This window comes from Stomoxys calcitrans, chromosome 5, assembly GCF_963082655.1.
Source record: "Stomoxys calcitrans chromosome 5, idStoCalc2.1, whole genome shotgun sequence".
Lineage (NCBI taxonomy): Eukaryota > Metazoa > Arthropoda > Insecta > Diptera > Muscidae > Stomoxys > Stomoxys calcitrans.
Window position 1 is genome coordinate 50,701,344 of NC_081556.1, and position 23,437 is coordinate 50,724,780.

At 40.0% G+C, this 23,437-nt stretch overlaps 1 protein-coding gene across 1 annotated transcript; it reads right to left on the bottom strand.

Moving 5' to 3' along the window:
- Positions 1 to 405: 405 nt before the first annotated feature.
- LOC106095733 (parkin coregulated gene protein homolog) lies at positions 406 to 19,494 on the bottom strand. Its single transcript, XM_013263041.2, has 5 exons — positions 19,218 to 19,494; positions 18,953 to 19,104; positions 8,086 to 8,257; positions 634 to 783; positions 406 to 566 (listed from the first exon to the last, which is right to left on the bottom strand). Exons 1-5 carry the CDS (start codon positions 19,492 to 19,494, stop codon positions 406 to 408), a joined length of 912 nt encoding a protein of 303 aa, XP_013118495.1.
- Positions 19,495 to 23,437: the final 3,943 nt, after the last annotated feature.

Sequence of the window (23,437 nt, forward strand, 5' to 3'; positions counted from 1 at the left end):
GCTTCTTCATCCATTCTGACACCATGACCTAGCCAACGCAGCCGTTGTATTTTGATACGTGTAACAATGCTGTCGTCGTCATACCTGACATATTGGGTTGCCCAAAAAGTAATTGCGGATTTTTCATATAGTCGGCGTTGACAAATTTTTTCACAGCTTGTGACTCTGTAATTGCATTCTTTCTTCTGTCAGTTATCAGCTGTTACTTTTAGCTTGCTTTAGAAAAAAGTGTAAAAAAAGTATATTTGATTCAAGTTCATTCTAAGCTTTATTAAAATGCATTTACTTTCTTTTAAAAAATCCGCAATTACTTTTTGGGCAACCCAATATATATACCTTGGCAACGTTTGTCAGTGAAACAATAAACATTTTTTTTTTAAAAATTTATGTAAATACTAAAATGAATTAATTTAAATAACAGGACTCATATGTTGGTACCATATACTTAATATTAATAAAGGCATCTTCGCCACCATGCAATTCCAATACTTGTAACGTTTCATCGATTAAATCTCCTAGATTCATGTTGTTCTTTTGGGCATAGTCAATTTCATCACCACAGTTCACTGAAATTAAAAGTGAAAAAATTAGATTTTAATTGATTTCATTAGACATTCGATTGAATTAACCTACAATTCTTGACTTTGAAAGCGTTAAACATAGGCAGCAATTGTCGGTAGAACGGCACTAAAGCTGGCCCCACTAGATCCGATGATAATACCAACTGTTGGATTATCTTTAATGTCGTGCACATAACTTCAAGGTTCTTAGTACTTAGGGCATCTGTAATCGAAAAACAAAAGATATTTGTGTAATAGTCCAATAACTATATTTCTTTGATAGCAGGACGACCAAAATGTGTGTTACAATCAGAGAAATTTGTGGGGAAAACCACCAAAAATAGAACAGGAATATTTTTTTTGCTAAAACAGCAAACATATTCTGCTGTTTTTAGATGCTAAAATGGTGATTGCAGTCTTAGAATAACTTATATAATGGTTTTAAAGGTTTCAATAATACAGGCGATTTCGTCCACTGTTATACCACAGGAGCAGAAGAAGGAAGATGCCTTCTAGTTCCTATCGTTGAACCATCCAGATAGCTTTAAAAAGCCTCACAACTTGCGAATGTTTACATCCGCTAAATCAGACAGGTTCTCAAAGAAATGAGAACCCAAAGTGGAACTCTTTCTAACTGCCAGTGCGGGACACACACAGACTATGTGTTCTATAGTCTCTTCTTCTTCGATGTCCTCACAGCTTCTGCAAAAGTCGTTGCTGGCAACCTTCAGTCTGTCTGCTTGTTCTCCGATTAGACAGTGAGCTGTCATGATGGACACAATGACTGAGACGTCTGTTCTAGCCAATGACAACAAAGCGGTAGACCTCTTCAGGTCTAGAGGCATACCGACAGATTCCAGTTTCCCTGGAATGTGTAAGGTATATCCTAGTCTCGCAAGCTCGTTCGCTTTACAATTCCCTGGGATATCTCTGTGGCCCGACGCCCACAACAGGTGAATTTTGAACTGTGCAGCCATCTCGTTAAGAGATCTGCGACAGTCGAGTGCGGTTTTTGTGTTCAGAAATACGTTCTCCAGGGATTTAATGGCTGCCGTCGTTATGACATTATATGTATCTTAGCCATCCCACCACTTCCTTAATTGCAATGATCTCTGCTTTATACACACTGCAGTGATCGGGTAAACTTTTCAATATGACCAGTTCTAGTTCAGGGATATCGCAGTTCCAATCGCTTCTGTCAGGAATAGTGGCATAGTACTTTTTATCAAAAGCGGCTCAGTTAGGGTGTAATCCACACTGCCTGCATCACCGGACATTATATCAAGGTAGGGAGACTTTTGAAGCGCCATCTACCAGACCACAACACCATATAGCGTTATAGGTCTGACAACTGCAGTATACGTCCATTGTGATACCACAGGAACAGAATAAGGAAGATGCCTTCTAGTTCCTACCTTTGAACCATCCAGATCGCTTTCAAAAGCCCAACAACTAGCGAATGTTCACATCCTCTAAATCAGACAGGTTTTCTAAGAAATGAGAACCTAAAGTGGAACTTCTTCTGACTGCTAGAGCGGGACACGCACACAGAAGGTGTTCTATAGTCTCTTCTTATTTGATGTCCTCACAGCTTCTACTGAATTCGTTCCTGGCAACCTTAAGTCTGTCAGCATGTTTTTCGGTTAGACAGTGACCTGTCATGACGGTCACAATGACTGAAACGTCTGTTGTAGCCAGTGAGAGCAAAGCGGTAGACCTCTTCAAGTCTAGATTAGGCCACATAGTTTTGGAATGCTCACAGCCCCCTCTTTGTGACCATACATTATTCATTGTCCTTCGGGTCTGGTCCTGAAAACTTAGCTTACATGTCGCTAGAGGCATAGCCACAGATTTCAGTTTCCCTGGAATGTGTAAGGTTGTTCCTAGTCTCGCAAGCTCGTCTGCTTTACAATTCCCTGGGATACCTCTGCGGCCCGGCACACAGAACTGCTGAATTTTGAACTGTTCAGCTATCTCGTTGAGAGATCTGCTACAGTGGAGGCGGCTTTTGTGTTCAGAAATACGTTCTCCAGGGATTTAATGCCTGCCTGGCTGTCTGAAAAGATAGTTCTGCCAATCGTTGTAATCACGTTATATCTTAGTCATTCCACCACTTCCTTAATTGCAAGGATCTCCGCTTGATACACACTGCAGTGGCCGGGTAACCTTTTCGATATGACAATTTTAGATCTTAAGAGTACACCCCAAAACCCAGCTGGTCGTCTAGTTTGGAACCATCCGTATAGAATTGTATGCAACTTATATTACCAGGGATATCGTAGTTCCAATCGGTTCTATCAGGAATAGTGGTAGTGTACGTTTTTATCAAAAAGCAGTTCCACACTGCCGGGAACATCGGATATTGTATCAAGGATAATACAGTGTCCGTAGCCGTCACATGACCTATGAGAGAGCTCCCTTAACCTCACTGCAGTAGTTGCAGCAATTTATCTAGCCACAGTGCCTAGGGGCTTTAGATGTATCATTAAATTCAGTGCATGAGATGGTGTCGTCCTCAGTGCGGTTATGATGCACAAACAAGCCATCCTTTGGATCCGGTTAAGTATTGAACAGTAGGCGGGCTTTTAAAACGCCGTCCACCAGACCACAACACCATATAGCGTTATAGGTCTGACAACTGCGGTGTACACCTTATGCATGACGCCCAACTTTTGCCAATGGCTCTCTTGCAGGTGTATAGGGTAAGAGTTGCCTTTCTTGCCCTTTCCATAATGTTGGATTTAAAGTTCAATTTCCGAGGTATTTTGCACATTCTGCAAATGGAACATTCTCTCCTCCCAAGGAGACAGGTGCCACTGTGGGCAACTTGTATCTCCTGCTGAAAAGAACTACTTCTGTCTTGACCGGATTTACATCTAGACCACTTTCAGTAGCCCACTTCGTTGTTGCACGTACAGCTTCCTGAAGTATATCTCTTAGAGTGCTGGAAACTTCCCCTTACCGCAATTACCCCCCCACCAGCATACGCAAACAATTTTACACCCTTTTCTTCCAGAGACACTAATATATTGTTAACGGCTCTGCTGACCCATCTTTTTAGATCCACAGATCCCAAGCCTGCCGTAATGCATCCTTTAGTAAGTAAGTTATTAATAAACTTTCTTATGGTAGAGTTGATGCCTAGAAACTCCCAACTCCTTCATGATTGACGTCGATGTAAAACCGACTTTAAAGCACCTTCAATGTCAAGAAATGCAGCCATTGTATATTCCTTGACAACGAGAGAACCCTCTATGTAGTCGACTAGGTCGTGAAGGGCTGTTTCAGTGGACTTGCCTTTAATATATGCATGCTGCTGCCGAGACAGGCGATCACCAGGGATTGTTGCCCTAAGGTATGTTTCTATCAACCTCTCAAGTGTCTTCAGCAGAAAATGTGACAGACTAATAGGTCGAAATTCTTTCGCCGTCGTGTGGTAAGGATTTCCTGCTTTCGGAATGAAAATTACCTTCGTGTCCTTCCATCCCACAGGTATATATGACATGCTGATACAAACGGAGTATATATCCCTAAGCCGAGGAACCAGTCTATCAGACACAGCTTGTAATTCATCCGGTGATATATCATCAGGGCCTGACGACTTAAAGGAGTAAAAACTTCTAATCGCCCAAAGGATTTTCGGCTTAAAACACAATTTCCCTAATAACCTTCGACGAATCTATATCAGTGACAACCTCTTCCGTCGGCACCTTGTCCGTTAGAAAATTTCCCGGGAAATGTCTATCAACGAGTCGTTCTAGTGTTTCCTCACTAGACATTGTCCATACATTCTCTGACTTCTGAATAAACCCCACCGTAATAGGTCTCGAGGGCAGAATCTTCCTTAGCCTAGAGGCCTCAGATGTACCCTCCAAGGATCTACAGAATTCCACCCAGGATTTGTTCTGAGCCTTTCTCAGCTCGTCCTTATATTTTCTTAACTCAGCCTTATAGGTGTCCCAACCGTGTGGTGCTTTTGTGGCTTCTGCTCTGTTGAAGATTTTTGTGCAGTCCTTCCTTAGACCAACCAGCTCTGGCGTCTACCATGGCGGTCGCTGTTTGCCCCTTGGCCCCTGACACAAGCGAGGCACTCAGGGCTTTCGTGATCCGCTTGACCACTATGTATATATCCTCCGTAGTTTCCACTTCCTTTTCTGGTCAAGAAGGGATAGACATCCGATTGAAATTTTGAACAGATACTTCTTATTGATGTACGTTGTTGTTGTTGTAGCAGTGTATTGTACACTGAGGCGGTAGCCCTTACCGGAAGGAAGGAATACATCGGGTCAATCCGGTACGCACTTCTGCCGTACTTTGAACACATTTGATCGAAATTTGATACGAATTGTGAACTGAAAACATCCGCCGAGGTCCATCAAAATCGGTTCAGAATTTGATATAGCTCCCACTATGAACTTAAAGGGTAGGTGTAGGATATTAAACAGTCGGCGCCGCTCTTTACTAGTTTTGTAATTATAAACATAAAAAATCTAAATAGAACTAAAATTATTTTCCATGGTTTTTATTTTGATTCATTAGGGAGAGGAATATTCAATAACGGTTTGGTATTTAAACCAATAACCGTTTGGTACTAAAACCAATAATAGTTTGGAACTAAAATCAATACCAGTTCGGTAATAACTCTAGTCCCAGACGGAACTAATCGTTTTATATTTCATTTGCAACTAGGTTATTTTGTAGCAGAATCCATGTTGGTGGATTGCCAAAATTTGGCGCGGCCGAACTTAACACGTACTTATTTAAACCTTTTCCCATAGGATGGGGGTATACTAATTTCGTCATTCTGTTTGTAACTCCTCGAATTATTCCTCTGGGACCCCATAAAGTATATATATTCTTGATCGTCATGATATTTTAAGTCGATCGAGCCATGTCCGGCTGTCTGTCCCTCTGTCTGTCGAAAGCACGCTTACTTTCGAAGGAATAAAGCTACCCGCTTGAAATTTTGCACGAATACTTCTTATTAGTGTAGGTTAGTTGGGATTGTAAATGGGCCCATATCGGTCCATGTTTTGATATAGCTGCCACATAAACCGATCTTGGATTTTGACTTCTTGAGTCACTAGAGGCCGCAATTCTTATCCGATTTGGGTAAAATTTTGCATGAGGAGTTTTGTTATGATTTGCAACTACTGTGCTAAGTGTGGTTCATCCACACTTAGCACAGTAGTTGCTCGGTCCATAACCTGATATAGCTGTCATATAAACCCATCTTGAATCTTGACTTCTTGAGCCACTAGAGAGCGCAATTCTTATCCGATTTGGCTGAAATTTCACAAGAAGTGTTTTGTTATGTCTTCCAACAATTGTGCTTAGTATGGTTCTAATTGGTTCATAACCTGATATAGCTGCCATATAAACCGATCTGGCATATTGACTTCTTGATCCTCTAGAGATTGCAATTATTATCCGATTTAGCTAAAATTTTGTACAACGACTTTTGTAAAACGACATACGTGTTATAGTCTGAATCGGTCTATAGCCTGATATAGCTACCATATAAATCGATCTCCCTATTTTATTTCTTGAGCCCCTAAAGAGCGCAATTTTTATTCGAATTGGCTGAAATTTTACACAACGTCTACTAATATGGTCTTCAACATTCAATTCAATTATGGTCCGAATCGTACCATAACTTGATATAGTTCCAATATCATAGCAATTCTTTTCTTTTATCATATGTTTGCCTAACAAGTAAAAAGGCGTTAAGTTCGGCCGGGCCGAACTTTGGATACCCACCACTTCGAGTATATATGTAAACCATCTTTCGTCAAAATCCAGTGAAAAATACATACCTTATTCCCCATATCAGCTTTATCGAAATATGTTCCGATTTGGACCAAATACTAATAAGTACAAGTCATTGTTCAATTGTGTATAACTAAATATTGATATTGATGTCGAAAAGCCTAACATAAGTCACAACGTCAAATTTCAGTGAAATCGGATTTATTATCCGATAAATGCGCTTTTTATAAGGCCAAGACTTTAAAACGCGATATTGGTCTATATGGCAGCTATATTCAAATCTGGACCCATTTGGGCCAAGTTGCAGAAAAATTTCGAGAAGCCTAACACAACTCACTGTCCCAAATTTCGGCGAAATCGGACAATAAATGCGCCTTTTATGGGCCCAAAACCTAAATCAAGAGATCGGTCTATATGGCAGCTATATCCACATCTGGACCGATCTAAGCCAAATTAAAGAAAAATGTCGAAGGGCCTAATACAACTCACTGACCCAAATTTCGATGACATCGGACAATAAATGCGCCTTTTATGGCCCCAAAACCTTAAATCGAGAGATCGGTTTATATGGCAGCTATATCCAAATCTGAACCCATTTGGCCCAAGTTGCAGAAAATGTCGAGGAGCCTAACACAACTCAAATTGCAAATTTTGCCCATGAGCATTCCACTAAGGAACAGGGGCCAACATCTCACATATCAATGAGTGCAGTCCGATTCAAGTTTAAGCTCAATGATAAGGAGCCTCCTTTTTATAGCCGAGTCCGAACGGCGTGCCGCAGTGCGACACCTCTTGGCGAGAAGTTTTACATGGCAAAGTGCCTCACAAATGTTGCCAGCATTAGGAGGGGAAAACCACCGCTGAAAAATTTTTCTGATGGTCTCGGTAGGATTCGAACCCAGACGTTCAGCATCATAGGCGGACATGCTAACCTCTGCGCTACAGAGGCCTAACACAACTCACTGTCAAATTTCGGCGAAATCGGTCAATAAATACTCCTTTTATGGGCCCCAAACTTTAAATCGAGAAATCGGTCTATATGGTAGCTATTTCCAAATCTGGACCGATCTAGGCCAATTTAAAGAAATATGTCGAAGGGCCTAACACAACTCACTGCCCCAAATTTCGGCGAAATCGGACAATAAATGCTCCTTTTATGGGCCCCAAACCTTAAATCGAGAAATCGGTCTATATGGTAGCTATTTCCAAATCTGGACCGATTTAGGCCAATTTAAAGAAATATGTCGAAGGGCCTAACACAACTCACTGTCCCAAATTTCAGCAAAATCGGATAATAAATGTGACTTTTATGGGCCTATGATCCTAAGTCGGCGGATCGGTCTATGGGGTTATATCAAGATATAGTTTCAGCTCAATATCTCTATTTTTAAAGATTGTAGCGTGATTTCAACAGACAGACGGACAGACGGACGGACATGTCTAGATCGACTTAGATTTTTATGCTGATCAAGAATATATATACTTTGTATTGCAAACGGAATGACAAAATTATTATACCTTCATCCTTCGGTGGTGGGTATAAAAAGAGATGCCGGGAAAATAACTGGACAAATGCTATCCATTGTGGAGGGTATATAAGATCTAAGCACGCTCTTACTTGTTTTCGATTTGATTTCGAATTATTTTTATCGTAGTTTAAATTTAAGTAAAATGCAAGTCATTTTTAAGCTGTACCATTGAAACATATCTTCGTCATTAGCTGCTATGAACTTTAGTTGATGGTGTATTTACTTACTTTTTAATGGCAAAATTAATTGTGGAATCACTGTATGTATTTTTTCACCACCCGCCATTAAGAGGTCGGATACTCCTTGGCGGGCATAGGTTTTATAAGGATGTTCCGTTTCGCATAGGCCATCGAAAAATAAAGGTAAGTATAAACTGTAGTCGAGTTTGTCAATATCCACCTAAAAACGAGAAAACGAGAACAAAAAGGAAAAATTAATTAAATGCAAAAATTCTTGGCATGCAATAGTTTTATTAGTCTCTTTGCCTGCCTCACCACTCAGACAGACATTTGGCAAACGAATCATCAGACATTCATATCCTGGCACCGAAAATATTAGCTTAATGTCTTTTCATCGAACGAACCTCTTCAATGTCGATGATGTAGTATGGAGTATTTTTGTGGATTGTGTTTGGACAAGGGGGGCAGGAATGTTTTTTTTGCCAAATTAGTATACACTCATACATACAAACCTGCATGCTAATATGTCAGAGAAAATTACAAATCAATCATAATTTTTCGCATGGTGACGAATGCCGAAAATCAATTTGCCTATCACATTTCGAACATTTGTTTCGTGTTGTATATCTTTCATTTTAGATGATGATTTCTCTTCTTGACAAAAACTTGCCAAGTGTTAAAACGGCAACACTCAATATCGTTTTATTGATATAAACAGTTCTCTGTGTTTATCAACAAATAAATAACCTTTTGAAATCAAGGACCCGCCCACAGACAGTGAGTGGGTTGCAAGGATTGAGGGGGGGGGGGGAGAAGTATGGAAGACAACAATAACCAAACAGCACACACATATTGGGTGCGTTTTCATTACACGTCTAGTCCCTTAATTAATATGTAACAGTATTGCATACTTTGAGGAGTTCACAAGGCACAGTTGTTGAAGTCCGAAACGAACGTATGGGAACCCCTAGCGTAACTGTATAAACTTAGAGAAATTTGTTAATAAAAACAGAAAAAAAATTTGCTTTATCACCAGGAAATCTGCTGAAAATGGGACGTGGGTAATTTTTCTGCTAAAACAGCAAACATTTTCTGCTGTTTTCAAATAGTAGAAAGTTTAAAATAGCTTAAATTTGTCTACAATTTGATGATCAAATATTCAACGATTTGAAATAATTGCAGACAATATAAACCACTATAATAATATTTTTGCTGTTAAAGCACATTTACACAGATCATTAAACCCTGTTTTAATGGATCAATCATTGGTTTTCCCTTTATAAAATCAGCTGACCTGAGCCACTATGGACATACATCTAAGCCAGTGATCGGCTCTTTATCGTTCTCCAATGAACGCCCTAAAGTTGGTTCAAGTCTGGATCTGTGGCCCCGTCTATCAGTGAGTCTGTGCAGAATGTCTGTTACCTGTAAAAGTTGGGCAATGACATGACGACTCATCATCTTCCCCGCGTTCCCTACACACGCTATGATTTGCTGCACCTATCTTCTTCTTATATATAACAAGTAAAAGAGTGCTAAGTTCAGCCGGGCCTAATCTTATATACCCTCCACCATGGATCGCATTTGTCGAGTTCTTTTCCCGGCATCTCTTCTTAGGCAAAAAAGGATATAAGAAAAGATTTGCTCTGCTATTAGAGCGATATCAAGATAGGGTCCAGTTTGGACCACAATTATATTATATGTTGGAGACCTGTGTAAAATGTCAGCCAATTCGAACAAGAATTGCGCCCTTTGGGGGCTCAAGAAGTAAAATAGAGAGATCGATTTATATGGGAGCTGTATCAGGCTATAGACCGATTCAGACCATAATAAACACGTATGTTGATGGTCAAGAGAGGATCCGTCGTACAAAATTTCAGGCAAATCGGATAATACAATAATTGCGACCTCTAGAGGCTCAAGAAGTCAAGATCACAGATCGGTTTATATGCCAGCTATATCAGGTTATGAACCGATTTAAACCTTATTTGACACAGTTGTTGAAAGTAAAAATAAAATACGTCAAGTAAAATTTCAGCCAAATCAGATAGGAATTGCGCCCTCTAGAAGCTCAAGAAGTCAAGTCCCCAGATCTGTTTATATATGACAGCTATATCAGGTTATAAACCGATTTGAACCAGACTTGGCGCAGTTGTTGGATATTATAACAAAATACTTCGTGCAAAAATTCATTCAAATCGGATAAGAATTGCGTCCTCTAGAGACTCAAGAAGTCAAGACCCAAGATCGGTTTATATGACAGCTATATCAGGTTATGAACCGATTTATACCATACTTGACACACTTGTTGGATATCACAACAAAACACGTCGTGCAAAATTTCATTCCAATCGGATAAGAATTGCACACTCTAGAGGCTCAAGATCTCAAGACCCAAGATCGGTTTATATGGCAGCTATATCAAAACATGGACCGATATGGCCCATTTACAATACCAACCGACCTACACTAATAAGAAGTATTTGTGCAAAATTTCAAGCGGCTAGCTTTACTCCTTCGGAAGTTAGCATGCTTTCGACAGACGGATGGACGGACATGGCTAGATCGACATAAAATGTCACGACGTTCATGAATATATATAGTTTATGGGGTCTCAGACGAATATTTCGAGTACAATAGTTATAAACAGAATGACGAAATTAGTATACCCCCATCCTATGGTGGAGGTTTTAAAAATTAATTTGTGTTTGTTTGTTCCGTATAGATTAAAAAACGGCTGATCCGATTATCTTGAAATTTTCCCACTTGCCCCAAAAGCACCACCCAAAAATAAAAATCGACCGATCGGGACAATATGGGATTCAAATGAAAGATATTCAGAAGTAGAGTACGAATTTCATAATAAAAAAGGGGCCAAGTAACTGAGGGGCCGCCCCAGCCCCAAAACCCCTTAAAATAGGTTTAGTTGACGATCATGACAAATGGGACTAAAATGAAAGGTATTCGAGAGTAGATTACGAATATGGTCAGGTGGGAGGAATAGGCTTTATAATTTATTGATATCGGAAGGGGGCCCCCCTTTACCCCAAAAACGCCACCCAAAACCAAAAGTGAGCCGATAAGGACAATATGGTTATCAAATGAAAGGTATTGGAGACTAGAAAACGAATATCGTATTATCATTTTGGTCCAAGTACCCAGTGGGCCGCCTCAAACACCTCTAAACAGATATATTAAACGTTCATGTCAATATGATACTCAAATGAAAATAATTCGGCATTAGATTACAAATATGGCATAAAGAATCAGGTCCAAGTAATGGGAGGTCGCCCCACCCCCAAACGGGCATATTAGCCAACCATGGCTATATAGGACTCAAATGAAAGGTAGTTAGGAGTAGATTACAAATATGACATTAAAATTTGCGTTCAAGTCCAGGTGGCGCTTTGCCTCATAAAAGCACATCAAATAGGTTAATTGACCCATTATGACCATATGGGACTCAAATGAAAGGCATTTGAGAGTAGAAAACGAATTCGATATCCAATTTTGCAGCCAAGTGTTTGGGGGTACGCTCTAAAGTACCCCCTAAACTATACCACTATGGTAAAGAACGAATTTGATATTTATTATGAGGGCAAAGTACCCGTGGCCGCCCCATCCCCAAAACACCTTCCAAACGGTTTATATTTACCGACCATGGCAATATGGAGCCCATATTAAAGGAATTTGGGATGTAGCACGAATTTGATATCCATATTTGAGTTGAAATGTCTGAGGTGCCATCCTTCCTCTAAAAAGCACTTCTCATTACCCTAATTTTTAAAAACACCAGATCTCGGAGATTTGTGATGCGATTCATTCGACATTTTTTGCACTCTTACAGTCAACAAAGAGAAAACATTGTTTCTATTATTGTAGTCTGGTGCCTCGGGGGCCACCCGAAACCCGCAAATGGATATATAAACCATTCACGACAATTTAGGACTCAATAACTGCATTTGGGAGTAGAGTAAAAATTTGCCTAGGAACCGAGGGGCAAGAGCAAACTTCTCACACATCAGTGAGTGCTTTCCGATTCAAGTTTAAATTCAATGATATCGGATCTTTTTTATAGCCGGGTCCAAACGGCGTGCCGTAGTGTGACACCTCTTTGGGGAGAATTTTTTGCATGACCATGCAGCATTAAGAGGCGATAACCACTGATTTAAATTTTGTCCGTTGTTCTCGCCCGGATTGGAACGTAGACGTTCAGCGTCATAGGCGGACATAGGCTACAATGGTATGAATTCGATATTGAAATTCAGGGCGAAGTGTCCCCACCCTAAAAAGATATTAGAGAGTTGAAGAAGGCGCAGCGGTGCGGGCCCGGTTCGGCTAATCTATATATATAAACGAGTTGAGTGACTGACTGATCATCGCCCAGCCCTAACGGCTAAAGTTAGAATCACGAAATTTTGCATGAATGTTGGTCTTGGGCCCTAAGCACGGGATAAGACTGGATTTGGTGATATTCGTACGTTTAGGTACCAAAAAGTACGAAATAGTATATATTTGCACAGCGCGAAGGGAAAGTGCTGGAATTATGTCCTTGGGCTCAAATTAAAGAGCGACGCAAAAAATAAGGTTTGGTAAAAAAATTTTGGAAAATTGTACCGGAGGTGAAGGAAATAGTACTTTGGTACCGCAATTGGTACTTATTTGGTACTTTTTAATTGAACTAGAGCTCTGAATCTTAATTGGGTTACTATAAGAGTTTTTGGAAATTTGTACTTTTAGGTACTAAAAAAGTACCAAAAAGCTCCGAAATGGGTGAACTTTGTACAGGGCTAATGGATAGAGGTAAAAATTGCAATTTTTGCCCATTTCACATTCCACAAAGGAACAGAGGCAAACTTCACACACATCAATAGGTGCAGTCCGATTCAAGTTTGCGCTCAATAATAAGGGGCCTCCTATTCATAGCCGAGTTCGAACGGCGTGCCGCAGTGTGACACTTCTTTGGAGAGAAGTTTTACATGGCATAGAACCTCACAAATATTTCCAGCATTGGGAGGGGAAAACCACCATTGACAATTTTTTTCTGATGGTCTCACCCAGGCGTTCAGCGTCATAGGCGGACATGCTAACCTCTGCGCTACGGTGGATAGAGGTAGAATTTTGAAATTTTACTTAAAAGACATCTGGTGCAAAAGGATGAGAGTGAAAAGCAAAAATGGGAAAAATAGTACTGGTAACGGGAGGAAACGTACGTTTATTACCGCAAATGGTACCATTTAGTACTTTCTTTACAGAAGGAGCTAGAGGTCTGAAATTTGGCATATAGGTACAACTAGGAAATATAAGATGGCTAACTTATCTATTTTGGTACCAAAATTCGTACTTTCTTTACAGATAGATCAAGAGCTCTGAAATTTGGCATGTAGGTACAATTAGGAAATAAATAATGATTGACAAAACGATCTGTTCAAAATTGGTACATTTTGGTACCGAAATTGTTACCATTGGGTACATTCTGTACAGATGGAGCTCTTGGTCTAAAATTTGGCATTCAGGTACAACTAGGAAAAATATAATGGGTGACTATGATATTTTTACAATTCGTACATTAAGGTACCAATATTAGTACCATTTGGTACTTTTTGTGCAGATTGAGCTAGAGGTTTGAAATTTGGAATGTAGGTAAAACTAAAAAATAAATGATGTATAACTAAATTATATATTTATAAAAATTGGTAGCATTTTCTACTCTCTGTTCAGATGGAGCTTGAGATCTGAAATTTGGCATGTAGATACAACTAAGAAATATATGATGGGTGACTAAGTGTTCTATTAAAAATTCGTTCATTTGGATACCATTTGATACTTTCTGTTCAGATGGAGGTCTGAAACTTGGCATGTAGGTAAAACTTAGAAATGTATGATGGGTGGTTAACTAATCTATTCACTATTCGCACATTTTGGTACCAAAATTGGTTCCATTTGGTACTTTCTTTACAGATGGAGCTAGAGGTCTGAAATTTGGCATACAGGTACATCTAGATGGGTGACTAAATAATATATTCACAACTCCAACATTCTTGTACCAATTGGAACTTTCTTTACAGATGGAGCTATACGTCTGAAATTTGGCATGTATGTAGTACGAAGTAGTTTATCTTCGCGTACAGCCAACGGGGACTGCTAAAATTAAGCAATTTGACAAACATTATCGCAGTCTTGACAAAAATACGACATGCGGAAAAAAACGTGCTAATTGTGGTATAATTGGTAACTTGAAAGAATATATTGGACTATAAGAAGATATCTTTTATACGTATATTTAGGTACTAAAGCATATAAAATGGTACATTCTTTACAAATTGAACTTAATATTGAACGGCTAGAAAAATCGTCTTTAAATCGTGCATTTAGGTACTAAAATATACAAAATGTTACTTTCCTTTACAGAGTGATCTTAAGCTCTCACAATTGGGTTACAGCTACACCTTGACTATAAATTTTTGTCGACCAGAGGATTTTTGTTCAAAATCGTACATTTAGGTACTAAAACATAAATTGGGATTCATTTATACCTTGACAATATATATTGGGCGACTTAATGATTTTTCCGATGTATTATTATTCTTGCTATTATTTGGTACTCTCTTTATAGAAGGGGACAGATTTCTGAAATTTTATACGCAATTATTACAAAAATTCCTTATCTTATAAACTGAGTGACTAAGTATGTTTTTCGAAGTACTACACTAAAAAGGGGGTATAAAAACGGGGGTAGCGAAGCGGACTACTGGGATGCTAGTTCTGTATAAAGGCGTTCGTAGTCTTATGTGTTCCGTAATGATACCGAAAGCTATACTGAACCCCTTTTTTGCTTCACTTTAGTATTCGCCTAGTCTTCTCACGATCTTGATCTCAAAAAGAATTTTCGTCGGCCAGACAGCGAAATGATGCGGATTGTGCCATCGTTCGCTGATTGCAAGACTAACTATAAAAACCAGAACTCACCGTTCGATCTTGAACGTCTTCTAATCTTTTCAGATCAGTTTTCAGTCCAAGATCACTCACTATCGCATTCCTCGTAAACAGGCAGATTTCAATCTTCTCTGAGTTATCATTCAGACCAGAGTAACCCAGTCGTATGACATTTTCAAAACATTTTCGACCTTACGGCATAGCTGCTTCGGATCCTTACTTTCCAGAAGTGCATTAACATCATGTTCAAACACCTCCTCAGGTTTATAACGGTCACCCATGAGGTGGCGTTAAGATACTCTCCTGTGACACTTTCTCTCTTGACTTTATATCATGGGACCCACATATTATCTTTATCTTTTTCCTAAGTATACGGTTTATCCGGTCTAGGCAGCACTGATCTAAGGCCCCCTCGTTGACAATGCATGCCGCCAACGTGTAAATGTTGACATCGAAAGATTTTGAAAGCATGCCGCTTGTATCTCTCGATTTAAGGTTTTGGGCCCATAAAAGGCGCATTTATTGTCCGATGTCACCGAAATTTGGGACAGTGAGTTGTGTTAGGCTCTTCGACATACTTCAATTTGGCTCAGATCGGTCCAGATTTGGATATAGCTGCCATATAGACCGATCTCTCGATTTAGGTTTTGGGCCCATAAAAGGCGCATTTATTGTCCGATTTCGCTGAAATTTGAGACAGTGAGTTGTGTTAGGCTCTTTGACATTTTTCTGCAACTTGGTTCAAATCGGTCCAGAATTGGATATAGCAGCCATATAGACCGATATCTCGATTTAAAGTCTTGGCCCCATAAAAGGCGCATTTATAGTCCGATTTCACTGAAATTTTACACAGGGACTTATGTTAGGCTTTTTGACAACTGCGTCGTATATGGTTAAAATTGGTTTATTTTTAGATATAGCTACTACAAAGACCAATATTTTGTTGTACACAATTGAACAATGACTTGTACTTATTATTATTTGGTCCAAATCGAAACATATTACGATATAACTGCTGGAACATAAGGCAGTTTACATATATTCCCGAAGTGCTGAGTATCCATACCTTGCTGGGCTTGGGCATAAGCACCACCCTTGCCTTCTGCCAGGCCTTCAGAGTGTAAGCAAGTCTCAAACATGCTGTGAATATAGCGGCCAGATGAGGCGCCAGGTAGTCGCCCACTCTTTCAGTAACGCCGGAAATATTCCTTCAGTTCCCGGAACTTAAATGGTTGGAAGCTCCTCGAGGAATCATTTACTATAAATTCTGTAATGATAAACCCTCAATCAACCTCATTGTTCCCGACTTCCGGTTTCCCCCGTCGTATGTCGTGAAAATAGTTTTTTCTCAGAAAAACTTATCTACTTCCTTATCTCTGTTCTTATTTCCAATTCATCTAGGAACCTTTCAGTTTGGATATGGGTTTTTCGAGAAAGATTTTCATCTTTCACCTGCATAAGCGGATCAGACTTTTGCAGTAGAAGGCCGATGGTTTGTCTTGTCCTCAAGAGCCGAAACTCATGTCATCATCAGAAGCCTCTGCAGACCACTTGGCTAAAGGAGCCTTCTGTAGACACTTTACTAGGCACTGTTTCGTTAGCAGAGAATATGCTACGGCATGGCACTAACAACGCATCTGTTATATCTTAAGTCTATTCTCAGCCTACTACTGCCCCACTGGAAACAGTCGCATTCCACCAACCGCTAAGAAGATGATGCTGTTGTAGATATCCTCAGCGGATGTAATATTTCCGGGTAAATAAGTATGTATTACGAGGCGTCTCCAGCTTTACTCCGTTGGATGGGAGGCTAGCCACAATCCGCACAAAAGCCAAATTCTTCAACATCAGCCTTATTTGTGCCCGTGCCCCGACGGAAAACAAGGACGAGCAGACTATGGATATTTTCTACGAGCGCCCAGAGAGAGCATATGACCGCTGCACCGCCCATGATATTAAAATCGTTCTGCGAGATTTTAATGCGAAGATAGGGAAGGAAGTTATTTTTGGTCCAACAGTCGGAAAGTTTAGCCTCCACGACAAAACGTCCGCCTCCTCCAAGAAACCCATGGTACGACCAAGAGTGTCGAGATGCTACTGAAGCCAAGAATGCGGTATATAGAGCAACCATGCAATCAGTAGCAACGCGCCAGATGAAGGAGATGTATCGGGAGAAAAGGAGAGAGGAGAAACGTCTATTACACAGAAAGAAAAAATAATGGAATGACGTGAGTGTGAGCGAATTGAGATGTACAGGAGTCAGAGTGAAGTCCGGAAATTCTACCAAAGAATTAAACATCAAATCGATGGCTTTGGTGCAGGCACATCCTCCTGCAGAGACAAAGAAGGAAATCTGGTAATTGACACAGGTAGCATGCTGGAAAGAACATTTTACCTAACTGCTAGTGTCCGACGTTGGCGGCGAAGAGGATACCGCAGAACCAATCAATGATGATGGTATAGAATGTTTACCTCCTAGTCAAAATGAGGTCCAAGTAGCAGTGACCCGACTAAAGAACAACAAGGCAGCAGGAGCCGATGGGTTACCCGCAGAGCTATTTAAGATCGGAGGCGACAAGCTGATAAGGCGTATACAACAGCTGGAACCTCAGCATACACAAGAAAGGAGACAAGACGGAATGTGCCAACTACAGAAGAATAAGTCTCGATGGGGAGCATCGACTACAAGATACTCTCGAGCGTACTATGTGAAAGATTGAAACCTAAAGTCAATGAGATAATTGGGCTCTATCAATGCGGTTTTAGACCTGGTTAATCGACCCTCGACCAGATATTCACACTGCGCCAAATTCTGGAAAATACCCGAGAAGGACAAATCAATACCTACCATCTCTTTGTTGAATACAAAGCCGCTTTCGATAGCCCTTTACGTTCAAAGGTATTTCAAGCCATATCTAAGTTTGGTATCCCTGCAAAATTAATTAAAAACGCCTTCCTCAATAAGAATAGGAAGAAATCTCTCCGAACCATTCAATACCTATCGTGTGATCTCTTTAATATCCTGCTGGAGAAGATTATACGAGATGCAGATGTGAATAGATATGGCGCACTAATCACAAGAGAACACATGCTACGGGAATATGCCGACGACATCGTCATCATAGGTCGGTCACCGGAAGTAGTTACTGCAGCCTTTGAAAGAATCGAAAGAGAGTCAGTGAAAATGGGTCTGGTAGTAAATGGAGATAAAACGAAATGGATATTTTCAACTCCTAAAACGCCTTGTACAACCGAGCGTAAAAAAATTGAGAAAGTTGGGAACCACAACTTTGAGATAGTCAGTAACTTTATCTACTTCGGTACTGCCGTAACCGAAATGAATGACACTTACTTAACTTAGAAACAAGGCCACCTCTCGACAGACGAAGGTTACAAGAGACTGATACTACCCGTGTTGTTATATGGTTCTGAAGCATGGGTACTTGTGAAAGCAGTTGAGGCAGTGCTTGAAGTATTTGAGGGAAAGATTATTCGTAAAATATATGGACCAGTTAGCGTTAAGGGAAAATATAGGCGATGTATGGACCACGAGCTATATGACGACGATAGCGTAGTTACACGCATCAAAATATAATGGCTGCGTTGGCTAGGTCATGTTGTCAGAATGGATGAAGAAGCTCCAACAAAGAAGTCTTACGGTGGTACACGCAAACCGGGAAGACCAAAAGACCGATGGAAAGATCAAGTTATGGGAGACACCTCGAAACTTGGTGTCAGAGATTTTAGAATGAGCGCGGAAGATCGAGGCGCTAATGGAACAAATGTTCTGTCATAGCCAATTAACGTAAAGTAAGTATTACGAGGCGCAGATTATCCTGCGGTATAAATTAAAAGCAAGTTTGCTCCAAGAAACACATTTGTAGCCAGCTGTCGAAAGAATCTACACCTTATCTAATCTGTATAAACGTGTCGTAGAACACCTTTGTGGTGTTTATCCAAACTTCGACCAAATACTTACTGTCCATCCAATTTTATCACCTCCACATAAATATTCCATTTTAATGGGTAAATCACCGCGGTCGAAATACATGCGAAATGAGGAACTTTTATGGGGCTTGTTAAGACTGTTATTGGAGCCAAATTTAACTTTGGTCACCGACAGACGTAGAGCTATAGGAACATTGAAAAAATAAGAGAGAGAGAGAGAGAGAGAGAGAGAGAGAGAGAGGAGATAGAAACATTAAGAGTTGTCTTCACAAACTTTTAAATGTTTTCAAACATACTTTTCTGATCAGTTTTTCCTCGAGCACTAGCACTACCCGAAGATGGTCCTGTCATAGGGGCATCCACAACCATGGTATTCCTTTGTTGCGACTGAATTGAGAACGGGGGTACATAACGCGTTTTGGCAGCAGAGACCGGTACCGAATAAAGAGTTTTGCCACCGGCCGGCGGATTTGCTGATTTTGAGCGATAACGATAGGGTTCACGCGAAGCTATACAGCAATCGAAATTATGTTCCAGGGAACGTTTATAGTTCGGTCGAGCTGTATAGGCCATTTTTGAAAATGTTGTTTTTTTTATTAAAGTGCTTCCGTTTGGGGTTTCGTTTCTTTAAATTCTAACACCTTTCTCTTGGAATGCTAATGAACAACTGAAACTATTTTCGCTAAATGAGTACAAGCTTCTGTATAACACCATACTTCGATAGCACTTACCCATTACAATTGGCTGCTACCATAACAATGGGTTGCTAAGAGTTCAAATTATGAGAGTGTGAAGAGAACTTCTAGAATTGTGTGCCAAATGAATGATAGGGACCTCGAGCCTCTTTCATTTGTTAGTAAACAAAACAGACGCTACACTGACATCCTTCTCTATTATTATTTATTTGATTTGGTCCTTGTTATTGTGGTTAGAGGAATAAATTACTCCCAGCTACAAACACACCTGCATACCTACATAAAAGTATGTAAATATGTTTGCTGCATTAGCGAATGTAGTCGCAAGGTTTGAGCTCCTTGTATGCAAAGGTGGTTGTTGGAAAGAATTTCTATTGGTAGTGTTGCATGACACGCAAATGCAGGTCCTGTGGAATTTTCACATAAAGTTCAAAATTTATATGCAGTGCTGTGCTATTTGGAGAATAATTTTTTAATTAAAGAATGTGAGAATTACTGAAAATTTAGTTTTTGTTGTAGTGGTACTTATAAACAGGCGTTATTAGGTTAGGTTGAAAAGAGGGTGCAGATATTAATCCGCCCATGCCACTATGGACATACTCCTAACCCAGTAATCGGCTTGATGTGCGCTCTTTAAACTATAAAGTAACCTCTAAAAAGAAAATTTTCTATTAGCAATTCCGTGCTATTTACAAAATTCTTAATTGTTTTCAATACCGCTCCTCTAAGTTGGTTCATGTCTGATATTGTATCTCCACCTAAGTGCCGGTATCTGTTAGACGCGAAAGCCGGGCAATGACAAAGGAAATTATTCAACGTATCATCACCTACCCCGCATGCCCTACACATGCCGCACCGATTTTACATAAGTGAGCTCGTAGTCCTATGTGTCCCGGTATGATACCAATAACTATACTGACCTCCTTCTTGCTTCCTTTCAGCCTCGTCTTCTCACGATCTGGATCCCCCCATAGGATTTTTGCCGTCCTACCGACCGTTTCGCTGTTCCACAATGTTGCATGCGCATTCGTCCCCCACTCCCTTAACTCGGACTGCGTCGGCCCGAAAGGCTTCGGGTTAACCAAGTTTATTGACTGCAGTCCTCTGGCCTTCATCGCCAAATCATCTGCCCTTTCATTTCTCCTTACTCCGTTATGGCACGGCACCCAAATGATGCAGATTTTGCCATCCTCAGAGAAAGCGTTAATCTCCTTCTGACACTGCAAGACTGTTCGTGACCTTACCGTCCTGATTGTTTTTGCCCTTATGGCAATTTTACTGTCGGTAAAGATGTTCACACTCGACGTTCTCGCGTTAGCACCACACCACTTCACGCATTCCGTGATCGCCCGTGTCTCCGCCTGCAGATGTCAGTCCCTGGGTCTTCAATGTAAACCCCCAGGCCCACTCTGTCCTCTAGCTTTGATCCATCCGTGTACCATGATCTTCCAGATTGCAATACTAGGGTTCCGTCAATCCAAAACTGTGCCGATGGCAGCAGTGCGTCGCACTCGACTTCAAGGTTCATCTCAGGTATCCGATCGGAAACCGCTCCCCTTCCTTCCAGGTTTCCTATCGTCGCTATATCTAAATCTGGACCGATTTGTTTCACAACTCACTATACCAATTTCAGCGAAAACGGACAATAAATGCTCCCATTATGGGCCCAATACCTTAAATGGAGAGATCGGTCTATATGGCAGCTATTTCCAAATCTGAACCGATCTCGACCGTATTGAGCAAGGATGTCGAGAGGCCTAACACAACTCACTGTCCCAGCGAATTCGGATAATAAATGGGATTTTAATGAGCCAAAGCATTTTTATCGGCAGATCGATATATATGGCGGCTATATCAAGCTATAGTCCTATATAGCCCATCTTCTGCGTATGGACAAAAATCTGTGCAAAGTTTCAACTCAATATTTTTTAAATACTGTCGTACGATTTCAGAAGACAGACGGGCGGACATTATTAGATCCTCTTAGATTTTTACGATGATCAAGAAAATATATATTCTCTATAGGGTCGGAATGCGATATTTCGTTGTGTTGCAAACGGAATAACAACATGAATATTCCCCATCCTTCGGTGGTAAACATGGCTGAAATATTTAAAGGTTGCTCGCTTGCTCATAACATAAAAGCCATATGGTAAAATCGCCATATTGCCATCAACCTGATCGACGAGATAACAACACACACAAAGAAATCTTCATCCGACGAAACTACCTTGATTGGCAAATACCGTCAGAGTGGGTTTAGAAATAAACCATGGTGAAAGAATTAACAAACACAAATCATATGGTACAATCCGCCATCTTGTCTTCAAGCTGATCGACGTTTTGCCAACACCCACAAAGAAGTTTGTGTGCGTGTGTGTATAAATGTGCGTAAATGAGCAGAGAATATGCGAGAAAGAAGATAACAACAAAGAGAATGCAAACAAAAATGTGACATCTTAGTACCGTCAAACCTGGCCTGCTGTTAACAGCTGTTCGCGTGAGACCACCTTGTTAAATCCGCCTTTGAAATAAACCTTGGCAAATTTATACAAGGTAAAGTCAACAGCCCAGCTGATGGAATTTTCTAATTCCATTAAACATACATGAATTTCAGTACAACCCAAACACTGACATTTGTGTGTACACATGCTCGTAAGCAGCTGATAAATTATTTGATGCCATATAATTTTTTTTAAATGTAAATGGCAACATTTTTGCCCAAAAAAATTCTAAAAATATTAACCTTGTCAAACCATCGAAAGAACAACCGACTTGAGGTAAAATCATGACATAACTACCAGGTAGTGTACCGAAAACAGCTCAGTACATTTTTTTCATGCGAAATGCATCTGCATCTGTCAACGAGTTTTGGTTGTGTGTGTATTCTATAGTTAAGAACCCAGGATTCACTGAATAAGGTTAAGCCAAGCGATCAGCCGATATACATACTTTTTTTTTAATATTTGGCAGTACTTGGCATTGAGGATGTCAACTTGTTCTCTTTTTACATTCATTCTTTGTTTACGCTTTCTCCTATATGATGAAATTTTCAATCGTCAGATTTGACATCCTTAATGATGTTTATGGGGCCTATCCACTTTGTGTTTTGCATGTGACCTAACCTTCTATTAGTGAATCCTGTTAAGAACCATAGCACCCACAAACAATAAAAAATGGCACGAACTAGTAACATATACTAAATCGGGGTTGCACTAATCACTGATTTTGACAGTGCTCTCAATATTTTGTTGGTGGGCAACTGCCACTACCTGTAAATGAATAAAACTTGGTAAAATTACAACTTCACATGTCGGGTTTTCTGTACCTGAACACTAGCTGCTGCCACGAATCTTCATTAGAAGTAAATAAAAATGAAACAAATTTAATAATAACCAATAAACAATATTTATATTTTTTACTTACCTCTCCCTTTTTAATCCATTTTGGCGTTAGCTTTTGTATTTTCATGTAACGGCTGCTTTTCATAAAACAGCTGAGCTTTACAAAACATCTGTTTAAAGTTGCAAATTTCTGCTGGCAAATAAAGTCCCAGTAGAAATTTGCAGGTTCTCTATTTTCTAAAGTTGCTCTCTCTCTCGCTTCATCTGCTGACAAATAAAGTATCCAAACGACTTTCAGTACCCGAACACAGCTATTGCAAAACAAAAATAAAAAAATTTTATTCAGCTGTTCACATCAGCTCAGCTAATAAGTGCATCCTGAATTGGTTCTATCAATGCAGCTGTTTTATAAAATCAAAATTGTGGCGTTGCCACTGCTAACCTCAAACTGAAAATTGTGGCAACATTTTATTTCAC